We start from the raw sequence: 22,650 nt of genomic DNA on the forward strand, positions 1-22,650 counted from the left end.
AAGTGACGAGGGAAACAACTGTGAGCGGCTTCATCTCATCCAGGAAGTTATGGAGTCCATCTGACCTCGTGGGTTATAAAACTCATCTCCAAATGTTTCACATTAAAGTCCAAAAAGCAAAACCTCCTTCATCTTCAAAAGTTCTGCAGAAGTCTCGTATTTTCAATCTCAGTTCATTCTTCTAAATAATCGATGTTGTCTGGTCAATAAAAATAATCGCTCGTTGTCCAAAGGGACGTCTTCAAATGTCGCACATCAACACAAATGTATGTTTAATATATAATTCTATATATCATATATATTAATATACATTATATGAGCTTGAGATGAAGACTTGCGTGAATCTTTCCTTTCACAAGAAGAGTTTATCACAATAAAGTACATTTAATTAATAGCAAATAACAGAATATGTTGTGCATGTAAACGTAGACTTCATCATCATCATCACGTCATCTGAGGGTTTCAGCTTTGTGACTTTTTTTAACCACAAACAAAACGTTGGTGGAACGAAAAGTTAAAATAAAAACCAGCGGTTGGTTTGTTGACTTTGAGGTCCAAACTGTTTTGACCCCAAGAGACGAGACGACGTCTCTGAAGTCTCTGGACTTTCATTTGGACTTTTCAAGTCATGAACTTTCAAAGAAATAAATATATTACTAAGAAGTAAAGACTTCAGGGACTTTATAAAAACCTGCAGTACCAGACTTCTCCAGCAGGCGGCAGAGAGGCTTCGGGTCTAATGGAGGCAGCTGGGAAACCTCCAGACAGGAGCCCAGAGGTCAGAGGTCAGAGTAGAGAAGGTCTTCTTCAGGGGAAAGGTCAGACATCACGATGTCTTCCAACTGCATTTAAAGAGGACACCACTCCTGCTCCTCCTCCTGCTCCTCCTGCTCCTCCTCCTCCTCCTCTTGACTTTTGACATCTACTTTCTGTTTTCAGGAAACCACAAACTTTTAAAAAACCGGAAGAATCTGTTCTTTATTGTGTCGGGTTGAAGACGGCTGTCAGGCGTCCGTCAGGCGTCCGACAGGCGTCCGTCAGGCGTCCGACAGGCGTCCGTCAGGCGGCTGTCAGGCGTCCGTCAGGCGTCCGACAGGCGTCCGTCAGGCGTCCGTCACGCGTCCGACAGGCGTCCGTCAGGCGTCCGTCAGGCGTCCGTCAGGCGTCCGACAGGCGTCCGTCAGGCGTCCGTCACGCGTCCGACAGGCGTCCGTCAGGCGTCCGACAGGCGTCCGTCAGGCGTCCGTCAGGCGTCCGACAGGCGTCCGTCAGGCGTCCGTCACGCGTCCGACAGGCGTCCGTCAGGCGTCCGACAGGCGTCCGTCAGGCGTCCGACAGGCGTCCGTCAGGCGTCCGTCAGGCGTCCGTCAGGCGTCCGTCAGGCGTCCGACAGGCGTCCGTCAGGCGTCCGTCACGCGTCCGACAGGCGTCCGTCAGGCGTCCGACAGGCGTCCGTCAGGCGTCCGACGCCAGCGTCCGTCAGGCGCCCGGCCAGGCGTCCGCCAGGCGCGTCCGACAGGCGTCCGTCAGGCGTCCGTCAGGCGTCCGTCACGCGTCCGACAGGCGTCCGTCAGGCGTCCGACAGGCGTCCGACAGGCGTCCGACAGGCGTCCGTCAGGCGTCCGTCACGCGTCCGACAGGCGTCCGTCAGGCGTCCGACATGGGCGTCACAGAGCGTAAAGCCACAGGTCCGGAACCGTCCAATCAGAGAGCTTCTTACTGCTGATGGGTGGTGGGCGTGTCTCCACAGCAGCGGCAGCTGAGGCTTATGGGTAATGTAGTGTTTCAGACCGAAATGAGGGGAGAAAAAAACACCGTGGATCTGATGTTTCCTGTGATGCTCCGCCCACCTCACGCGTCATCGTGAAGGTAGAAAAGGTGAAGAAGAAAGAGACGCCATTTTGTGTCTGACAGCGAGCAGAAATCATGCAGTGTGTGTACTGGTTGTGTACTGGTTGTGTACTGGTTGTGTACTGGTTGTGTACTGGTTTCCAAAGGGAAGGATCTTCATCCTCGTCATCCTCGTCATCCAATAGGATCACGTGTTCTCCCCTTCCGCTGCAGCCGCCAGCTCCTCCCCCTCCTCCTCCAGACTCTCCACGATTGGCCGGTGGACCTGAGGCTCCTCCCCCCTCCCGGCCCTCAGCAGGACGTCTATCCACCGTCGCTGTAGCTCCTCCCCCTCAGCGCTGAAGAACAGGGTCAGGTGACTCTGGGAGATCTTGAAGGCGTGGCGTCGCTCCAGCCGGTCACATGACTCAGGAAGAGAAACCTCAAAGCCAATCAGAGGGACGCTGCGCTGGGCCTTCACGTCCTGGGACAGAGAGCATCATGGGTAATATGCTCCACACCTCCTGCCACCTCCTCCCACCTCCTCAAGTCCCCCTCACACCTCAAGTCCTCCTCCCACCTCCTCAAGTCCTCCTCAAGTCCTCCTTACACCTCCTCCCACCCTCTCAAGTCCTCCTCAAGTCCTCCTCAAGTCCTCCTTACACCTCCTCCCACCTCCTCAAGTCCCCCTCAAGTCCTCCCACCTCCTCCCACCTCCTCAAGTCCCCCTCAAGTCCTCCCACCTCCTCCCACCTCCTCAAGTCCCCCTCAAGTCCTCCCACCTCCTCAAGTCCCCCTCAAGTCCTCCCACCTCCTCCCACCTCCTCAAGTCCCCCTCAAGTCCTCCCACCTCCTCCCACCCTCTCAAGTCCTCCTCAAGTCCTCCTCCCACCTCCTCAAGTCCTCCTCCCACCCTCTCAAGTCCTCCTCCCACCTCCTCAAGTCCTCCTCCCACCCTCTCAAGTCCTCCTCCCACCTCCTCAAGTCCTCCTCCCACCCCCTCAAGTCCTCCTCCCACCCTCTCAAGTCCTCCTCCCACCCCCTCAAGTCCTCCTCCCACCTCCTCAAGTCCCCCTCAAGTCCTCCCACCTCCTCCCACCTCCTCAAGTCCTCCTCAAGTCCTCCTCCCACCTCCTCAAGTCCTCCTCCCACCTCCTCCCACCCCCTCAAGCCCTCCTCCCACCTCCTCAAGTCCTCCTCCCACCCCCTCAAGTCCTCCTCCCACCTCCTCCCCCCCCCTCAAGCCCTCCTCCCACCTCCTCAAGTCCTCCTTCCACCCCCTCAAGTCCTCCTCCCACCTCCTCAAGTCCCCCTCAAGTCCTCCTCACACCTCCTCCCACCTCCTCAAGTCCCCCTCAAGTCCTCCTCACACCTCCTCCCACCTCCTCAAGTCCCCCTCAAGTCCTCCTCACACCTCCTCCCACCTCCTCAAGTCCCCCTCAAGTCCTCCCACCTCCTCAAGTCCCCCTCAAGTCCTCCTCCCACCTCCTCAAGTCCCCCTCAAGTCCTCCTCCCACCTCCTCAAGTCCCCCTCAAGTCCTCCTCCCACCTCCTCCCACCCTCTCAAGTCCTCCCACCTCCTCCCACCTCCTCAAGTCCCCCTCAAGTCCTCCTCCCACCTCCTGGTACCTGTGGCGCTCCGTAGACGTAGAGGACCAGCGGCTCGTTCTCCGGGATGACGAACCAGGCCTTCTGCCAGCCGCGACCTCCTCTCTCCATGAGGTGCAGGAAGCTGCAGATCACGCTGTGCTCGGCCGCCAGGGAGGCCTGTTTCTATGGAGACGGAGGGTCAGAGGTCAGGGAGGTCACAGGGAGGCCTGTTTCTATGGAGACGGAGGGTCAGGGGTCAGGAGGTCACGGGGAGGCCTGTTTCTATGGAGACGGAGGGTCAGGGGTCAGGAGGTCACGGGGAGGCCTGTTTCTATGGAGACGGAGGGTCAGGGGTCAGGAGGTCACGGGGAGGCCTGTTTCTATGGAGACGGAGGGTCAGAGAGGTCACAGGGAGGCCTGTTTCTATGGAGACGGAGGGTCAGGGGTCAGGAGGTCACGGGGAGGCCTGTTTCTATGGAGACGGAGGGTCAGGGGTCAGGAGGTCACGGGGAGGCCTGTTTCTATGGAGACGGAGGGTCAGGGGTCAGGAGGTCACGGGGAGGCCTGTTTCTATGGAGACGGAGGGTCAAAGGTCAGGGAGGTCACAGGGAGGCCTGTTTCTATGGAGACGGAGGGTCAGGGGTCAGGAGGTCACGGGGAGGCCTATTTCTATGGAGACGGAGGGTCAAAGGTCAGGAGGTCACAGGGAGGCCTGTTTCTATGGAGACGGAGGGTCAGGGGTCAGGAGGTCACGGGGAGGCCTGTTTCTATGGAGACGGAGGGTCAGAGGTCAGGGAGGTCACAGGGAGGCCTGTTTCTATGGAGACGGAGGGTCAGGGGTCAGGAGGTCACGGGGAGGCCTGTTTCTATGGAGACGGAGGGTCAGGGGTCAGGAGGTCACGGGGAGGCCTGTTTCTATGGAGACGGAGGGTCAGGGGTCAGGAGGTCACGGGGAGGCCTGTTTCTATGGAGACGGAGGGTCAAAGGTCAGGAGGTCACAGGGAGGCCTGTTTCTATGGAGACGGAGGGTCAGGGGTCAGGAGGTCACGGGGAGGCCTGTTTCTATGGAGACGGAGGGTCAGGGGTCAGGAGGTCACGGGGAGGCCTGTTTCTATGGAGACGGAGGGTCAGGGGTCAGGAGGTCACGGGGAGGCCTGTTTCTATGGAGACGGAGGGTCAAAGGTCAGGAGGTCACAGGGAGGCCTGTTTCTATGGAGACGGAGGGTCAGGGGTCAGGAGGTCACGGGGAGGCCTGTTTCTATGGAGACGGAGGGTCAGAGGTCAGGGAGGTCACAGGGAGGCCTGTTTCTATGGAGACGGAGGGTCAGGGGTCAGGAGGTCACGGGGAGGCCTGTTTCTATGGAGACGGAGGGTCAGAGGTCAGGGAGGTCACAGGGAGGCCTGTTTCTATGGAGACGGAGGGTCAGGGGTCAGGGAGGTCACAGGGAGGCCTGTTTCTATGGAGACGGAGGGTCAAAGGTCAGGAGGTCACGGGGAGGCCTGTTTCTATGGAGACGGAGGGTCAGGGGTCAGGGAGGTCACAGGGAGGCCTGTTTCTATGGAGACGGAGGGTCAGGGGTCAGGAGGTCACGGGAGGCCTGTTTCTATGGAGGCGGTCAGGGGTCAGGAGGTCACGGGAGGCCTGTTTCTATGGAGGCGGGTCAGGGGTCAGGAGGTCACGGGAGGCCTGTTTCTATGGAGACAGAGGGTCAGAGGTCAGGAGGTCACAGGAGGCCTGTTTCTATGGAGACGGAGGGTCAGGGGTCAGGAGGTCACGGGAGGCCTGTTTCTATGGAGACGCGGGTCAGGGGTCAGGAGGTCACGGGAGGCCTGTTTCTATGGAGACGGAGGTCAGAGGTCAGGAGGTCACAGGGAGGCCTGTTTCTATGGAGACGGAGGGTCAGAGGTCAGGAGGTCACACGCAGGCCTGTTTCCATGGAGACGGAGGGTCAGGGGTCAGGAGGTCACGGGAGGCCTGTTTCTATGGAGACGGAGGGTCAGAGGTCAGGAGGTCACAGGAGGCCTGTTTCTATGGAGACGGAGGTCAGGGGTCAGGGAGGTCACAGGAGGCCTGTTTCTATGGAGACGGAGGGTCAGAGGTCAAGGAGGTCACAGGAGGCCTGTTTCTATGGAGACGGAGGTCAGAGGTCAGGGAGGTCACAGGAGGCCTGTTTCTATGGAGACGGAGGTCAGAGGTCAGGGAGGTCACAGGAGGCCTGTTTCTATGGAGACGGAGGGTCAGGGAGGTCACAGGGAGGCCTGTTTCTATGGAGACGGAGGGTCAGGGGTCAGGAGGTCACGGGGAGGCCTGTTTCTATGGAGACGGAGGGTCAGAGGTCAGGGAGGTCACAGGGAGGCCTGTTTCTATGGAGACGGAGGGTCAGGGGTCAGGGAGGTCACAGGGAGGCCTGTTTCTATGGAGACGGAGGGTCAGAGGTCAAGGAGGTCACGGGGAGGCCTGTTTCTATGGAGACGGAGGGTCAGAGGTCAGGGAGGTCACAGGGAGGCCTGTTTCTATGGAGACGGAGGGTCAGAGGTCAGGGAGGTCACAGGGAGGCCTGTTTCTATGGAGACGGAGGGTCAGGGGTCAGGAGGTCACGGGGAGGCCTGTTTCTATGGAGACGGAGGGTCAGAGGTCAGGAGGTCACAGGGAGGCCTGTTTCTATGGAGACGGAGGGTCAGAGGTCAGGAGGTCACAGGAGGCCTGTTTCTATGGAGACGGAGGGTCAGGGGTCAGGGAGGTCACAGGGAGGCCTGTTTCTATGGAGACGGAGGGTCAGAGGTCAGGGAGGTCACAGGGAGGCCTGTTTCTATGGAGACGGAGGGTCAGAGGTCAGGGAGGTCACAGGGAGGCCTGTTTCTATGGAGACGGAGGGTCAGGGGGTCACGGGGGGTCAGGGTGATGTCGCTGTGACCTCAGGGTGACCTCCCTGACCCCGGCTCACCTCCAGGATGGAGCGTCTCCTCTGGGTGCCGCCGCTCCGCGCGGCGGCCGCCGTCCCGACCAGCATGGCGTGACACGCCGCGCACACCCGGTGAGGACGGTTGTTATCGTAGGAGAGGCGGGCGCGGAACTCCGAGCACCGCCCACACACCACCTGCACAGGTAGAGGATTGATCAGGGGCCACAGGTATTGATCAGGAGGTATTAATCAGGGGTCAGAGGGATTGGTCAGGGGTCAGAGGTATTGATCAGGGGCCATAGGTATTGATCAGGTGTCAGAGGTATTGATCAGGAGGTATTAATCAGGGGTCAGAGGGATTGGTCAGGGGTCAGAGGTATTGATCAGGGGTCAGAGGGATTGGTCAGGGGTCAGAGGTATTGATCAGGGGCCATAGGTATTGATCAGGGGTCAGAGGTATTGATCAGGGGCCAGAGGTATTGATCAGGGGTCAGAGGGATTGATCAGGGGTCAGAGGTATTGATCAGGGGCCAGAGGTATTGATCAGGGGTCAGAGGGATTGATCAGGGGTCAGAGGTATTGATCAGGGGTCAGAGGTATTGATCAGGAGGTATTGATCAGGAGGTATTGACCAGGAGGTATTGATCAGGGGCCAGAGGTATTGATCAGGGGTCAGAGGTATTGATCAGGGGTCACATGTATTGATCAGGAGGTATTAATCAGGGGTCAGAGGGATTGGTCAGGGGTCAGAGGTATTGATCAGGGGTCAGGAGGTATTGATTATGGATCAGGAGGTTTTGATCAGGAGGTATTGGTTATAGATCAGGAGATATTGATCATGGATCAGGAGGTATTGGTTATAGATCAGGAGGTATTGATCATGGATCAGGAGGTATTGGTTATAGATCAGGAGGTATTGGTTATGGATCAGGAGGTATTGATCATGGATCAGGAGGTATTGATCGTGGATCAGGAGGTATTGATCGTGGATCAGGAGGTATTGATAGTGGATCAGGAGGTATTGGGGGACCCACGTGTCCACAGGCTTTGCAGTGGTGCCGTCTCTTGGTGATGGAGTTGAACGGCTCCTGACATTTCATACACAGCGTCACCTCCTTCTCTCGGATGGGAGTCGGAGCTCGTTTTCCAAGTTCTACACAGCTCTGAGACGAGAAGGACACAAGGACAGAAGGACAGAAGAAGATAAGGACAGGAATACAAAAGCACAGAAGGACAGAAAGACTGGGCCCAGTAGAGTCTGGTCTGGGCCCAGTAGAGTGTGGGCCCAGCGGTACCGGGGAGTGTGGCGGCGTGGACTCGTCGTCCCTCAGTGAGCAGGTGAGATGTCTGAAGCTCTCCATCGTCTGATGGTGTCTCTGGACGGCCGCCTGGATGGCCTGAACACCACAGAGGAATAATCAATAGATATATATAGGTATATCAAAAATATAGATAGAGAACTTAATAACATGTATTTTTATATATATATATACATATATATATATATATGTATATATATACATATATATATATTTATATACATAATAGCACATTGACAGTACATGGTGACATCACTGAGTCTTTACCTGAATCCAGTCTTTCTTCTCCTCCTCCGTCCTGCAGACAAAGAAAAAGATGTCTCTCTCTCTCTGCCTGTCTGTCTCTCTGTCTCTCTCTGTCTCTCTCTCTCTCTCTCTCTCTCTGCCTCTCTCTCTCTGTCTGTCTCTGTCTCTCTCTCTCTCTCTCTCTCTCTCTCTCTCTGTCTGTCTCTGTCTCTCTCTCTCTCTCTGCCTGTCTGTCTCTCTGTCTCTCTCTCTCTCTCTCTCTCTCTGTCTCTCTCTCTCTGTCTCTCTGTCTCTGTCTCTCTGTCTCTCTCTCTCTCTCTCTCTCTCTCTCTCTCTCTCTCTCTCTCTCTCTCTCTCTCTCTCTCTGTCTCTCTCTCTGTCTCTCTCTCTCTCTCTGTCTCTCTCTCTGTCTCTCTGTCTGCCTGTCTGTCTGTCTGTACCTGGCCTGCAGCTCCAGAGATCTCTGTTTTCCAGATACCAGGAACGTCCTGGATGCTCCAACGCTGCTGCTCTCCTTCAGCTGGACAGAGAGAGAGAGACAGGTGAATAGAGAGTGAGACCGATGGACAGACAGAGAGTGAGAGAGAGAGACAGGTGGACAGAGGTACTGGCTTCATGCTGTCTCACCTCCATCCCGTCCACGTCGATGCGAGCGCGGACGCTGTACTTCTGACCAATCAGACGCAGCTTGGGGACGCAGTAGAGCAACCTGTCGTTGAACTGCAGAGAGAGAGACAGGTGGATGAGGAGTCAGGTGAGTGCTTGACACTGGAGCAGCAGGAGGAGCAGCAGGAGGAGCAGCAGGAGGAGCAGTACCAGCAGCAGGTGGCGCTCCTGCGTGGCGCCCCTGTTGGACAGCTTGAGGATGGCGCCCTCCTTCAGGAGCTCGTTGGTCGGCGTCACCACGTCTTCCTCTCCGCCCAGCAGCTCATACACCTGCAGCAGCTTCCTCATGCGGTCCTGAGGACAGAGAGACAGACAGGTAGAGAGAGGAGAGACAGACAGGTAGAGAGAGGAGAGACAGACAGGTAGAGAGAGAGAGAGACAGGTAGAGAGAGGAGAGACAGACAGGAGGGACAGGCAGGTAGAGAGAGACAGGAGAGACAGGCAGGTAGAGACAGACAGGTAGAGAGAGACAGGAGAGACAGACAGGTAGAGAGAGACAGGTAGAGACAGACAGGTAGAGAGAGGAGAGACAGACAGGTAGAGAGAGACAGGAGAGACAGACAGGTAGAGAGAGACAGGTAGAGACAGACAGGTAGAGAGAGGAGAGACAGACAGGTAGAGAGAGACAGGTAGAGAGAGGAGAGACAGGCAGGAGGGACAGACAGGTAGAGAGAGACAGGTAGAGAGAGGAGAGACAGGTAGAGACAGACAGGTAGAGAGAGGAGAGACAGACAGGTAGAGAGAGACAGGTAGAGAGAGACAGGTAGAGAGAGAGGAGACAGACAGGTGAGAGACAGACAGGTGGGAGGAGAGACAGGTAGAGAGAGGAGAGACAGCCAGGTAGAGAGGGACAGGTAGAGAGAGGAGAGACAGGCAGGAGGGACAGACAGGTAGAGAGAGACAGGTAGAGAGGAGACAGGAGAGAGAGACACAGAGAGAGACAGGTGGAGACAGACAGGTGAGAGAGAGAGACAGACAGGTAGAGAGAGACAGGTAGAGACAGACAGGTAGAGAGAGACAGGTGGAGACAGACAGGTAGAGAGAGGAGAGACAGACAGGTAGAGAGAGACAGGTAGAGAGAGACAGGTAGAGACAGACAGGTAGAGAGAGACAGGTAGAGAGAGGAGAGACAGACAGGTAGAGAGAGACAGGTAGAGACAGACAGGTAGAGAGAGACAGGTAGAGAGAGACAGGTGGAGACAGACAGGTAGAGACAGACAGGTAGAGACAGACAGGTGAGACAGACAGGTGAGGCAGACAGGTGGAGACAGGCAGGAAGAGACAGACAGGTAGGAAGAGAGACAGACAGGTAGGAAGAGAGACAGACAGGTAGGGTGAGAGACAGACAGGTAGGAAGAGACAGACAGCGTGAGAGACAGACAGGTAGGAAGAGAGACAGGTCGAGACAGACAGGTATAGAGACGGATAGGTATAGAGACAGACAGGTATAGAGATGGATAGGTATAGAGACAGACAGGTAGAGACAGACAGGTAGAGAGAGACAGACAGGTAGAGAGAGGAGAGACAGGTAGAGACAGACAGGTAGAGAGAGGAGAGACAGACAGGTAGAGAGAGACAGGTAGAGAGAGGAGAGACAGACAGGTAGAGAGAGACAGGTAGAGAGAGACAGGTAGAGAGAGACAGGTAGACAGACAGGTAGAGAGAGAGGGGGGGGAGAGAGACAGGTAGACAGACAGGTAGAGAGAGACAGGTAGAGACAGACAGGTAGAGAGAGACAGGTGAGACAGACAGGTGGAGACAGACAGGTGGAGACAGACAGGTGGAGACAGACAGGTGGAGACAGACAGGGGGAGACAGACAGGGGGAGACAGACAGGGGGAGACAGACAGGTGGAGACAGACAGGGGGAGACAGACAGGTGGAGAGACAGGTGCGGAGAGAGACAGGTGAGAGAGACAGGTGGGAGACAGGAGAGACAGACAGAGAGAGACAGGTGGAGACAGACAGGGGGAGACAGACAGGTGGAGGCAGGCAGACAGGTAGAGAGAGACAGACAGGTGAGAGAGACAGGTAGAGACAGACAGGTAGAGACAGACAGGTAGAGACAGACAGGGGGAGACAGACAGGGGGAGACAGACAGGGGAAGACAGACAGGTGGAGACAGACGGGGGGAGACAGACAGGTAGAGAGAGACAGGAGAGACAGACAGGTAGAGAGAGACAGGTAGAGACAGACAGGTAGAGAGAGACAGGTAGAGAGAGACAGGTACAGAGAGACAGGTACAGAGAGACAGGTGAGAGAGGTACAGAGAGAGACAGGTACAGAGAGACAGGTGAGAGAGAGACAGGTACAGAGAGACAGGTACAGAGAGACAGGTGAGACAGACAGGTGAGACAGACAGGTGAGACAGACAGGTGGAGGAGACAGACAGGTGAGAGAGACAGGTAGAGACAGACAGGTAGAGACAGACAGGTGGAGAGACAGGTGGGAGACAGGGAGAGACAGACAGGTAGAGGTGGAGGAGAGAGACAGGTAGAGACAGACAGGGGGAGACAGACAGGTGGAGAGAGACAGGTGAGACAGACAGGTGGAGACAGACAGGTAGAGACAGACAGGTTTACTGAGAGACAGACAGGTTTACTAAGAGACAGACAGGTTTACTAAGAGACAGACAGGTTTACTGAGAGACAGACAGGTTTACTGAGAGACAGACAGGTAGAGACAGATGGACAGACAGGTGGAGACAGACAGGTAGAGACAGACAGGTAGAGACAGACGGGTAGAGAGAGACAGGTAGAGACAGACAGGTAGAGAGAGACAGGTAGAGACAGACAGGTGGAGACAGACAGGTGGAGACAGACAGGTAGAGAGAGACAGGTAGAGACAGACAGGTGGAGACAGACAGGTAGAGACAGACAGGTAGAGACAGACAGGTAGAGACAGACAGGTGGAGACAGACAGGTGGAGACAGACAGGTAGAGACAGACAGGTGGAGACAGACAGGTAGAGACAGACAGGTGGAGACAGACAGGTGGAGACAGACAGGTGGAGACAGACAGGTGGAGACAGACAGGTGGAGACAGACAGGTGGAGACAGACAGGTGGAGACAGACAGGTGGAGACAGACAGGTGGAGACAGACAGGTGGAGACAGACAGGTGGAGACAGACATGTGGAGACAGACAGGTGGAGACAGACAGGTAGAGACAGACAGGTGGAGACAGACAGGTGGAGACAGACAGGTGGAGACAGACAGGTGGAGACAGACATGTGGAGACAGACAGGTGGAGACAGACAGGAGACAGACAGGTGGAGACAGACAGGTAGAGACAGACAGGTGGAGACAGACAGGTGGAGACAGACAGGTGGAGACAGACAGGTGGAGACAGACAGGTGGAGACAGACAGGTGGAGACAGACAGGTGGAGACAGACAGGTGGGGAGACAGACAGGGGGAGACAGACAGGTAGAGACAGACAGGTGGAGACAGACAGGTGGAGACAGACAGGTGGAGACAGACAGGTGGAGACAGACAGGTGGAGACAGACAGGTGGAGACAGACAGGGGGAGACAGACAGGTGGAGACAGACAGGGGGAGACAGACATGTGGAGACAGACAGGTGGAGACAGACAGGTAGAGACAGACATGTGGAGACAGACAGGTGGAGACAGACATGTGGAGACAGACAGGTGGAGACAGACATGTGGAGACAGACAGGTGGAGACAGACAGGTGGAGACAGACAGGTAGAGACAGACATGTGGAGACAGACAGGTGGAGACAGACAGGTGGAGACAGACATGTGGAGACAGACAGGTGGAGACAGACATGTGGAGACAGACAGGTGGAGACAGACAGGTGGAGACAGACAGGTGGAGACAGACATGTGGAGACAGACAGGTGGAGACAGACAGGTGGAGACAGACAGGTGGAGACAGACAGGTGGAGACAGACAGGTAGAGACAGACAGGTGGAGACAGACAGGTGGAGACAGACAGGTGGAGACAGACAGGTGGAGGCAGACATCGGAGACAGACAGGTGGAGACAGACATGTGGAGACAGACAGGTGGAGACAGACATGTGGAGACAGACAGGTGGAGACAGACAGGTGGAGACAGACAGGTGGAGACAGACAGGTGGAGACAGACAGGTGGAGACAGACAGGTGGAGACAGACATGTGGGACAGACAGGTGGAGACAGACAGGTGGAGACAGACAGGTGGAGACAGACAGGTGGGACAGACAGGTGGAGACAGACAGGTGGAGACAGACAGGTGGAGACAGACAGGTGGAGACAGACAGGTGGAGACAGACAGGTGGAGACAGACAGGTGGAGACAGACAGGTGGAGACAGACAGGTGGAGACAGACAGGTGGAGACAGACAGGTGGAGACAGACAGGTGGAGACAGACAGGTGGAGACAGACAGGTGGAGACAGACAGGTGGAGACAGACATGTGGAGACAGACAGGTGGAGACAGACAGGTGGAGACAGACAGGTGGAGACAGACAGGTAGAGACAGACATGTGGAGACAGACAGGTGGAGACAGACATGTGGAGACAGACAGGTAGAGACAGACATGTGGAGACAGACAGGTGGAGACAGACATGTGGAGACAGACAGGTAGAGACAGACATGTGGAGACAGACAGGTGGAGACAGACAGGTGGAGACAGACATGTGGAGACAGACAGGTGGAGACAGACATGTGGAGACAGACAGGTAGAGACAGACATGTGGAGACAGACAGGTGGAGACAGACATGTGGAGACAGACAGGTGGAGACAGACAGGTGGAGACAGACATGTGGAGACAGACAGGTGGAGACAGACATGTGGAGACAGACAGGTGGAGACAGACAGGTGGAGACAGACAGGTGGAGACAGACATGTGGAGACAGACAGGTGGAGACAGACATGTGGAGACAGACAGGTGGAGACAGACAGGTAGAGACAGACATGTGGAGACAGACAGGTGGAGACAGACAGGTGGAGACAGACAGGTGGAGACAGACATGTGGAGACAGACAGGTGGAGACAGACATGTGGAGACAGACAGGTGGAGACAGACAGGTGGAGACAGACAGGTGGAGACAGACAGGTGGAGACAGACAGGTGGAGACAGACATGTGGAGACAGACAGGTGGAGACAGACATGGAGACAGACAGGTGGAGACAGACAGGTGGAGACAGACAGGTGGAGACAGACAGGTGGAGACAGACAGGTGGAGACAGACAGGTGGAGACAGACAGGTGGAGACAGACAGGTGGAGACAGACAGGTGGAGACAGACAGGTGGAGACAGACAGGTGGAGACAGACAGGGGAGACAGACAGGTGGAGACAGACAGGTGGAGACAGACAGGTGGAGACAGACATGTGGAGACAGACAGGTGGAGACAGACAGGTGGAGACAGACAGGTGGAGACAGACAGGTGGAGACAGACAGGTGGAGACAGACATGTGGAGACAGACAGGTGGAGACAGACAGGTGGAGACAGACATGTGGAGACAGACAGGTGGAGACAGACAGGTGGAGACAGACAGGGGGAGACAGACAGGTGGAGACAGACAGGGGGAGACAGACAGGTGGAGACAGACAGGTGGAGACAGACAGGTGGAGACAGACAGGTGGAGACAGACAGGTGGAGACAGACAGGGGGAGACAGACAGTGGAGACAGACAGGTGGAGACAGACAGGTGGAGACAGACAGGTGGAGACAGACATGTGGAGACAGACAGGTGGAGACAGACAGGTGGAGACAGACAGGTGGAGACAGACAGGTGGAGACAGACAGGGGGAGACAGACAGGGGGAGACAGACAGGTGGAGACAGACAGGGGGAGACAGACAGGTGGAGACAGACAGGTGGAGACAGACAGGTGGAGACAGACAGGTGGAGACAGACAGGTGGAGACAGACAGGTGAGACAGACATGTGGAGACAGACAGGTGGAGACAGGGGGAGACAGACAGGTGGAGACAGACAGGTGGAGACAGACAGGTGGAGACAGACAGGGGGAGACAGACAGGTGGAGACAGACAGGTGGAGACAGACAGGTGGAGACAGACAGGGGGAGACAGACAGGTGGAGACAGACAGGTGGAGACAGACAGGGGGAGACAGACAGGTGGAGACAGACAGGGGGAGACAGACAGGTGGAGACAGACAGGGGAGACAGACAGGTGGAGACAGACAGGTGGAGACAGACAGGTGGAGACAGACAGGTGGAGACAGACAGGTGAGACAGACAGGTGGAGGCGGACATGTGGAGACAGACAGGGAGACAGACATGGGAGACAGACAGGTGGAGACATACATGGTGGAGACAGACAGGAGAGACAGACATGGAGACAGACAGGTGGAGACATACAGGGGGAGACAGACAGGGGGAGACAGACAGGTAGAGACAGACAGGTGGAGACAGACAGGTGGAGACAGACAGGTGGAGACAGACAGGGGGAGGCAGACAGGTGCAGACAAACAGGTGGAGACAGACAGGTGGAGACAGGTGAGACAGACAGGTGAGACAGACAGGTGGAGACAGACAGGAGGAGACAGACAGGGGAAGACAGACAGGAGACAGACAGGTGGAGACAGACAGGTGGAGACAGACAGGTGAGACAGACAGTGCAGACATGCAGGTGGAGACAGGCAGGTGGAGACATACAGGGGGAGACAGACAGGTGGAGACAGACAGGTGGAGACAGACAGGTGGAGACAGACAGTGGGAGACAGACAGGTGGAGACAGACAGGTGGAGACAGACAGGTGGAGACAGACAGGTGGAGACAGACAGGTGGAGACAGACAGGGGGAGACAGACAGGTGGAGACAGACAGGGGGAGACAGACAGGTGGAGACAGACAGGTGGAGACAGACAGGTGGAGACAGACAGGTGGAGACAGACAGGGGGAGACAGACAGGGGGAGACAGACAGGTGGAGACAGACAGGTGGGACAGACAGGTGGAGGCAGACAGGTGGAGACAGACATGTGGGACAGACAGGTGGAGACAGACAGGTGGAGGCAGACAGGTGGAGACAGACAGGTGGAGACAGACAGGTACAGACAGGGGGAGACAGACAGGTGGAGACAGACAGGTGGAGACAGACATGTGGAGACAGACAGGTGGAGACAGACATGTGGAGACAGACAGGTGGAGACAGACAGGTGGAGACAGACAGGTGGAGACAGACAGGTGGAGACAGACAGGTGGAGACAGACAGGTGGAGACAGACAGGTGGAGACAGACAGGTGGAGACAGACATGTGGAGACAGACAGGTGGAGACAGACAGGTGGAGACAGACAGGGGGAGACAGACAGGTGGAGACAGACAGGGGGAGACAGACAGGTGAGACAGACAGAGAGACAGACAGGTGGAGACAGACAAGACAGACAGAGAGACAGACAGGTGAGACAGACAGGTGGAGACAGACAGGTGGAGACAGACAGGGGGAGACAGACAGGTGGAGACAGACAGGGGGAGACAGACAGGTGGAGACAGACAGGGGGAGACAGACAGGTGGAGACAGACAGGGGGAGACAGACAGGTGGAGACAGACAGGGGGAGAGAGGCTAGGTGGCAGACAGGTGGAGACACAGACAGGTAGAGAGACAGTGGAGACAGGAAGGTGGTGAGACAGACAGGTGGGAGACAGGATGAGAGACTAACACCGTGAGGTCACTGAGGTCACCGTGAGGTCACTGAGGTCACCGTGAGGTCACTGAGGTCACTGAGGTCACTGTGGGGTCACTGTGAGGTCACTGTGGGGTCACTGAGAGGTCACTGTGAGGTCACTGTGAGGTCACTGTGGGGTCACTGTGAGGTCACTGTGGGGTCACCGTGAGGTCACTGAGAGGTCACTGTGGGGTCACTGTGGGGTCACCGTGGGTTCACTGAGAGGTCACTGTGAGGTCACTGTGAGGTCACTGTGGGGTCACCGTGGGGTCACCGTGAGGTCACTGTGAGGTCACTGTGGGGTCACCGTGAGGTCACTGTGGGGTCACCGTGGGGTCACTGTGAGGTCACTGTGAGGTCACTGTGGGGTCACCGTGGGGTCACTGTGAGGTCACTGTGAGGTCACTGTGGGGTCACCGTGAGGTCACTGTGAGGTCACTGTGAGGTCACCCTGGGGTCACTGAGAGGTCACTGTGAGGTCACTGTGGGGTCACCGTGGGGTCACTGTGAGGTCACTGTGAGGTCACTGTGGGGTCACCGTGAGGTCACTGTGAGGTCACTGTGGGGTCACCGTGGGGTCACCGTGAGGTCACTGTACCTGCTGCACCAGGCACTTGAGGTCACTGTGGAGGTCACTATGACCTACCTGCGCACCAGGCGAGGGCCCTGAGGCCACCACCTGTACCTGCTGCACCAGGCCTTGAGGGCCCCGAGGGCCACTCACCTGTAGGGCCTTGAGGCCACCACCTGTATCTGCTGCACCAGGCCTTGAGGGGCCCGAGGCCTCACCTGTACCTGCTGCACCAGGCCTGAGGGCCCCAGGCCACTCACCTGTACCTGCTGCACCAGGCCTGAGGCCCCAGGGCCACCACCTGTACCTGCTGCACCAGGCCTTGAGGGCCCGAGGCCACTCACCTGTACCTGCTGCACCAGGCCTGGGCCCCGAGGCCACTCACCTGTACCTGCTGCACCAGGCCTTGAGGGCCCCGAGGCCACTCACCTGTACCTGCTGCACCAGGCCTTGAGGGCCCCGAGGGCCACTCACCTGTACCTGCTGCACCAGGCCTTGAGGGCCCCGAGGGCCACTCACCTGTATCTGCTGCACCAGGCCTTGAGGGCCCCGAGGGCCACTCACCTGTACCTGCTGCACCAGGCCTTGAGGCCCCGAGGCCACTCACCTGTAGCTGCTGCACCAGGCCTTGAGAGCACCGAGAGCCACTCCCCTGTACCTGCTGCACCAGGCCTTGAGGGCCCCGAGGGCCACTCACCTGTATCTGCTGCACCAGGCCTTGAGGGCCCCGAGGGCCACTCACCTGTATCTGCTGCACCAGGCCTTGAGGGCCCCGAGGGCCACTCACCTGTATCTGCTGCACCAGGCCTTGAGGGCCCCGAGGCCACTCACCTGTATCTGCTGCACCAGGCCTTGAGGGCCCCGAGGCCACTCACCTGTATCTGCTGCACCAGGCCTTGAGGCCCCGAGGGCCACTCACCTGTATCTGCTGCACCAGGCCTTGAGGGCCCCGAGGGCCACTCACCTGTATCTGCTGCACCAGGCCTTGAGGGCCCCGAGGGCCACTCACCTGTATCTGCTGCACCAGGCCTTGAGGGCCCTGAGGCCCACCTGTATCTGCTGCACCAGGCCTTGAGGGCCCCGAGGGCCACTCACCTGTATCTGCTGCACCAGGCCTTGAGGGCCCCGAGGGCCACTCACCTGTACCTGCTGCACCAGGCCTTGAGGGCCCCGAGGGCCACTCACCTGTACCTGCTGCACCAGGCCTTGAGGGCCCCGAGGGCCACTCACCTGTATCTGCTGCACCAGGCCTTGAGGGCCCCGAGGGCCACTCACCTGTATCTGCTGCACCAGGCCTTGAGGGCCCCGAGGGCCACTCACCTGTATCTGCTGCACCAGGCCTGAGGGCCCCGAGGCCACTCACCTGTACCTGCTGCACCAGGCCTTGAGGGCCCGAGGCCACCACCTGTACCTGCTGCACCAGGCCTTGAGGGCCCCGAGGCCACTCACCTGTATCTGCTGCACCAGGCCTTGAGGGCCCCGAGGCCACTCACCTGCATCTGCTGCACCAGGCCTTGAGGGCCCCGAGGCCACTCACCTGTATCTGCTGCACCAGGCCTTGAGGGCCCCGAGGGCCACTCACCTGTATCTGCTGCACCAGGCCTTGAGGGCCCCGAGGGCCACTCACCTGTACCTGCTGCACCAGGCCTTGAGGGCCCCGAGGGCCACTCACCTGTATCTGCTGCACCAGGCCTTGAGGGCCCCGAGGGCCACTCACCTGTATCTGCTGCACCAGGCCTTGAGGGCCCCGAGGGCCACTCACCTGTATCTGCTGCACCAGGCCCTTGAGGGCCGCGCTGCGCTCCGTCCAGACGCTCAGCAGCTCCAGCGCTCCGTGGAAGTTCTTCACGTACTCAGCGTACATCTTCAGGAACGGAGCCAGCTTCATCAGGATGTCCCCGATGCGGGGGTTAGAGTCCCTGAGGAGGAGGAGGAGGAGGAGGAGGAGGGGAGGAGGAGGAGGAGGAGGAGGAGGAGGAGGAGGAGGAGGGGGGAGGAGGAGGAGTGAGAGGAGGAGGAGGAGGGGGGGGAGGAGGAGGAGGAGGAGGAGGAGGGGGAGGAGGAGGAGGAGGAGGAGAAGGATGAGGAGGAGGATGAGGAGGAGGAGGGGGAGGAGTGATGAGGAGGAGGAGTGAGGAGGAGGAGGAGGAGGAGTGAGAGGAGGAGGAGGAGGAGGAGGAGGAGGGGGAGGAGGGGGAGGAGTGATGAGGAGGAGGAGGGGGAGGAGGAGGAGTGATGAGGAGGAGGAGGAGCAGCAGGAGGCGCTCACCACTCCTCCATGCGCCGCTGCAGGGCCGGCAGGAGGAACTGCTGGTGGAAGCAGTAGATGGAGCAGATGTTGGAGAAGATGCCCTGGACCACGTCACAGGGGAAGGAGGAGCGGAGCCGCGCCTCCTCCATCAGGCGCGCATAGAACACCTGGAGGAGGAGAGAGGAGGTGCTATCATTATATACAGATACACACATAGTATATATATACATTATATATACATAAGAGAGAGATGATATATATATAAATATATATAAGAGAGAGATGATATATATATAAATATATATAAGAGAGAGATGATATATATATAAATATATATAAGAGAGAGATGATATATATTTAGATATATATATAAGAGAGAGATGATATATATATATATATATATAAGAGAGAGATGATATATATTTAGATATAAGAGAGAGATGATATATATATAAATATATATAAGAGAGAGATGATATATATTTATATATATATAAGAGAGAGATGATAGATATATAAATATATATATATATATAAGAGAGAGATGATATATATGTATATATATATATATCTAAGAGAGAGATGATATATATATATATATAAGAGAGAGATTATATATATTTATATATATATATTTATATAAGAGAGATGATATATATTTATATATATATAAGAGAGAGATGATATATATATATAAGAGAGAGATGATATATATATATAAGAGAGAGATGATATATATATAAATATATATATATAAGAGAGAGATTATATATATTTATATATATATATTAGTGCTGTGAAAAATAATGCGTTAACTCAGTTAATTCAATTTCAGGTTTAACTAGTTGTTTTTTTTTACGCATTTAACGCATGCGCAGAATGAGCTTCCAACTGCCTGTTGTTGGTCGCCGACGAAAAAGGTCACTTGCAAAATGAGCTTCCAATCCACCACTTCAATCTGAACTCTGTCCGCTCTCATGCAGACGGTCTGTTCATCGGTAATGATCCTTCCGCAGGTTCACCTCCGGAAACCTTGTTACGACTTTTACTTCCTGTAGATCAGGGTCTCAACACGTCGATCGCGACCTGCCAGTCGACGCGGCGTAGTGTCGGTAGATCGCATGACATTAAAGAGATTGGCCCGCCCCGACATGTTCTCTAGAGCACGCCTTTGTTCTTTTATTAAACTAAACGCCTGTTGTTGATCGTATTCCACAGCAGCATGTCATTTCTGTCTCTTCGCTGCGTTAACACTTATCGATCTCCGTCTGGCGCCACAGAGCTCCGCGGCGCGCATCGGGACCGAGCAAAAAAAAAGTCACTTGTCAATCTGTCCACCTGTCCGGGCCGGTGAGGTTTCAGCTTTGCAGCGGTGTCCCCGCCGTCCCTTTCATCATGACCCCAGTTCATGAAGAAAACCCACACAGTCAGTTTGCCTCAGCAGCTGCTAGAGGAAGACTAGAGGCCTTTAGATTGTATCATGGTGGAGTTAATGGTTGACAAACAAGAGAAACATGTTCTGTTTAACCTCCTGTTACCTTTACATTTACGAACATATTTTACCCTCGGGGTCAATTTGATTAGCAATTAAAACCTCAGAAAATTATTAGAATTAATATTGCTTCCCAAGTTTAAGTGTGAGGTACTTTATGTTTGTTTGTTGACTACCTCAATAGCCCTTTAAATAAATAAAAAAGTTGATATTTCTGATATGTTTGACACAGTGAAAAACAGCCTGGGGTCAAATTGACCCCAAAGAACACCGACATTAAACATTGAATAGGGTCAAATTGACCCAAAGGTAACAGGAGGGTTAAACATTCTGTTTAGGATGAAGATGTATTAATGTTCCATATGGAAGAAAACTGCTAAATAACTGCTGAGTTGCAGCACCATTGAATAGAATAATGTATAAATGTATATATCCGTCTTTTGTCATAAATCTCTGTTCTCACAAAATATACCGAGAATATCGGTAATATGTGATTAATCATGATTAATCCACAGAAACCTGTGATTAACCCGATTAAAATTTTTAATCGTTTCACAGCCCTAATATATATATATATAAGAGAGATGATATAAATTTATATATATATATATATAAGAGAGAGATGATATATATCTAAATATATATATATATATAAGAGAGAGATGATATAAATTTATATATATATATATAAGAGAGAGATGATATATATATATATAAGAGAGAGAGATGATATATATATATATATATATATAAGAGAGAGATGATATATATATATTTATATAAACATATTCAGGTACGTTTGCAGGTCTCTGAGCAGCAGGTGACTCACCTGGTGTGGGAGGAGTGGAGGAGAGAGAGGGGCATCTCTGTGGGCTAGCAGCTCTCTGGCTGGAAGACAGCTCAGAGAGGGGAGAGAGGGGAGGAGAGAGAGGGAGAGAGAGGGGAGAGAGGGGAGAGAGAGGGGAGAGAGAGGGGAGAGAGGGGAGAGGGAGAGTGGGGAGAGAGAGGGGAGAGAGGGGGAGAGAGAGAGGGCGGAGAGGGGAGGAGAGAGAGGGAGAGAGAGAGGGGGAGAGAGGGGGGAGAGAGAGGGGGAGAGGGGAGGGGAGAGGGAGAGAGGGGAGAGAGGGGAGAGAGAGGGAGGGAGAGAGGGGAGAGAGAGGGGGAGAGAGGGGAGAGAGTGGAGAGAGAGAGAGGGGAGAGAGAGGGGAGAGGGAGGGAGAGAGAGGGGGGAGAGAGGAGGGAGGAGAGGGGGAGAGAGAGGGGGAGAGAGGGGAGAGAGGGGAGAGAGAGGGGAGAGAGAGAGAGAGGAGAGGGGGAGAGAGGGGAGGAGAGAGGGGGAGAGAGGGGAGAGAGAGAGAGGGGGAGAGGGGAGAGAAGAGGGAGAGAGGGGGAGAGAGGGGGGAGAGGGGGGAGAGAGGGAGAGAGAGGGAGAGGGGGAGAGGGGAGAGAGAGGGGGAGAGAGGGAGGGAGAGAGGGGGAGAGAGGGGAGAGAGAGGGGAGAGAGGGGGAGAGAGGGAGAGAGGGGAGAGGGGAGAGAGGGGAGAGAGGAGAGAGAGGGGGAGAGGGGGAGGGGAGAGAGGGGAGAGAGGGGAGGAGAGAGGGGAGAGAGAGGGGGGAGAGGGGAGAGAGAGGGGAGAGAGAGGGAGAGGGAGAGAGGGGGAGAGAGAGAGGGGGGGGAGAGAGAGGGGGAGAGAGAGGGGAGAGGGGAGAGGGGAGAGAGGGGAGAGAGGGGGGGAGAGAGGGGAGGGGGGGGAGAGGGGAGAGAGGGAGAGAGGGGAGAGGTGAGAGAGGGGAGGGGGGGGAGAGGGAGAGAGGGGGAGAGAGAGGGGGGAGAGAGAGAGGGGAGAGATACGGAGAGGGGGGGAGAGAGGGGAGAGGTGAGAGAGGGGAGACAGGTGAGGGGGGAGACAGGTGAGAGAGGGGAGGGGAGAGAGGGGAGAGAGAGAGGGGAGAGAGGGGGGGGGGGAGGGAGGGAGAGAGGGGGGGAGAGAGGGGGGAGAGGGGAGAGAGAGAGAGGGAGGGGAAGAGAGAGGGGGAGAGGGGGAGAGGGGGGAGGGGAGAGGGGGAGAGGGAGAGGGGGAGAGAGGGAGGGAGAGAGGGGGGGGGAGGTGAAGAGAGGGAGAGAAAGGGAGAGGGGGAGAGAGAGG

General features: G+C 55.7%; 1 protein-coding gene across 1 annotated transcript in view; it reads right to left on the reverse strand.

The window, feature by feature from the left end:
- Window positions 1–1,557: 1,557 nt before the first annotated feature.
- fgd1 (FYVE, RhoGEF and PH domain containing 1) overlaps window positions 1,558–22,650 on the reverse strand; it is a 30,488-nt gene continuing 9,395 nt past the window's right edge. The window contains exons 4-16 of the mRNA XM_056422030.1: window positions 19,030–19,200; window positions 18,298–18,679; window positions 17,770–18,041; window positions 17,368–17,611; window positions 8,705–9,271; window positions 8,516–8,608; window positions 8,329–8,408; window positions 7,910–7,940; window positions 7,619–7,720; window positions 7,358–7,486; window positions 6,366–6,518; window positions 3,460–3,603; window positions 1,558–2,314 (exon numbers count right to left, since the gene is read on the reverse strand). Of these exons, the coding sequence (XP_056278005.1) occupies window positions 2,039–2,314; window positions 3,460–3,603; window positions 6,366–6,518; window positions 7,358–7,486; window positions 7,619–7,720; window positions 7,910–7,940; window positions 8,329–8,408; window positions 8,516–8,608; window positions 8,705–9,271; window positions 17,368–17,611; window positions 17,770–18,041; window positions 18,298–18,679; window positions 19,030–19,200 (2,644 nt within the window). The 3' untranslated portion in view covers window positions 1,558–2,038. The remainder of the gene's footprint in view (window positions 2,315–3,459; window positions 3,604–6,365; window positions 6,519–7,357; window positions 7,487–7,618; window positions 7,721–7,909; window positions 7,941–8,328; window positions 8,409–8,515; window positions 8,609–8,704; window positions 9,272–17,367; window positions 17,612–17,769; window positions 18,042–18,297; window positions 18,680–19,029; window positions 19,201–22,650) is intronic.

Source organism: Pseudoliparis swirei, chromosome 9, assembly GCF_029220125.1.
Source record: "Pseudoliparis swirei isolate HS2019 ecotype Mariana Trench chromosome 9, NWPU_hadal_v1, whole genome shotgun sequence".
Lineage (NCBI taxonomy): Eukaryota > Metazoa > Chordata > Actinopteri > Perciformes > Liparidae > Pseudoliparis > Pseudoliparis swirei.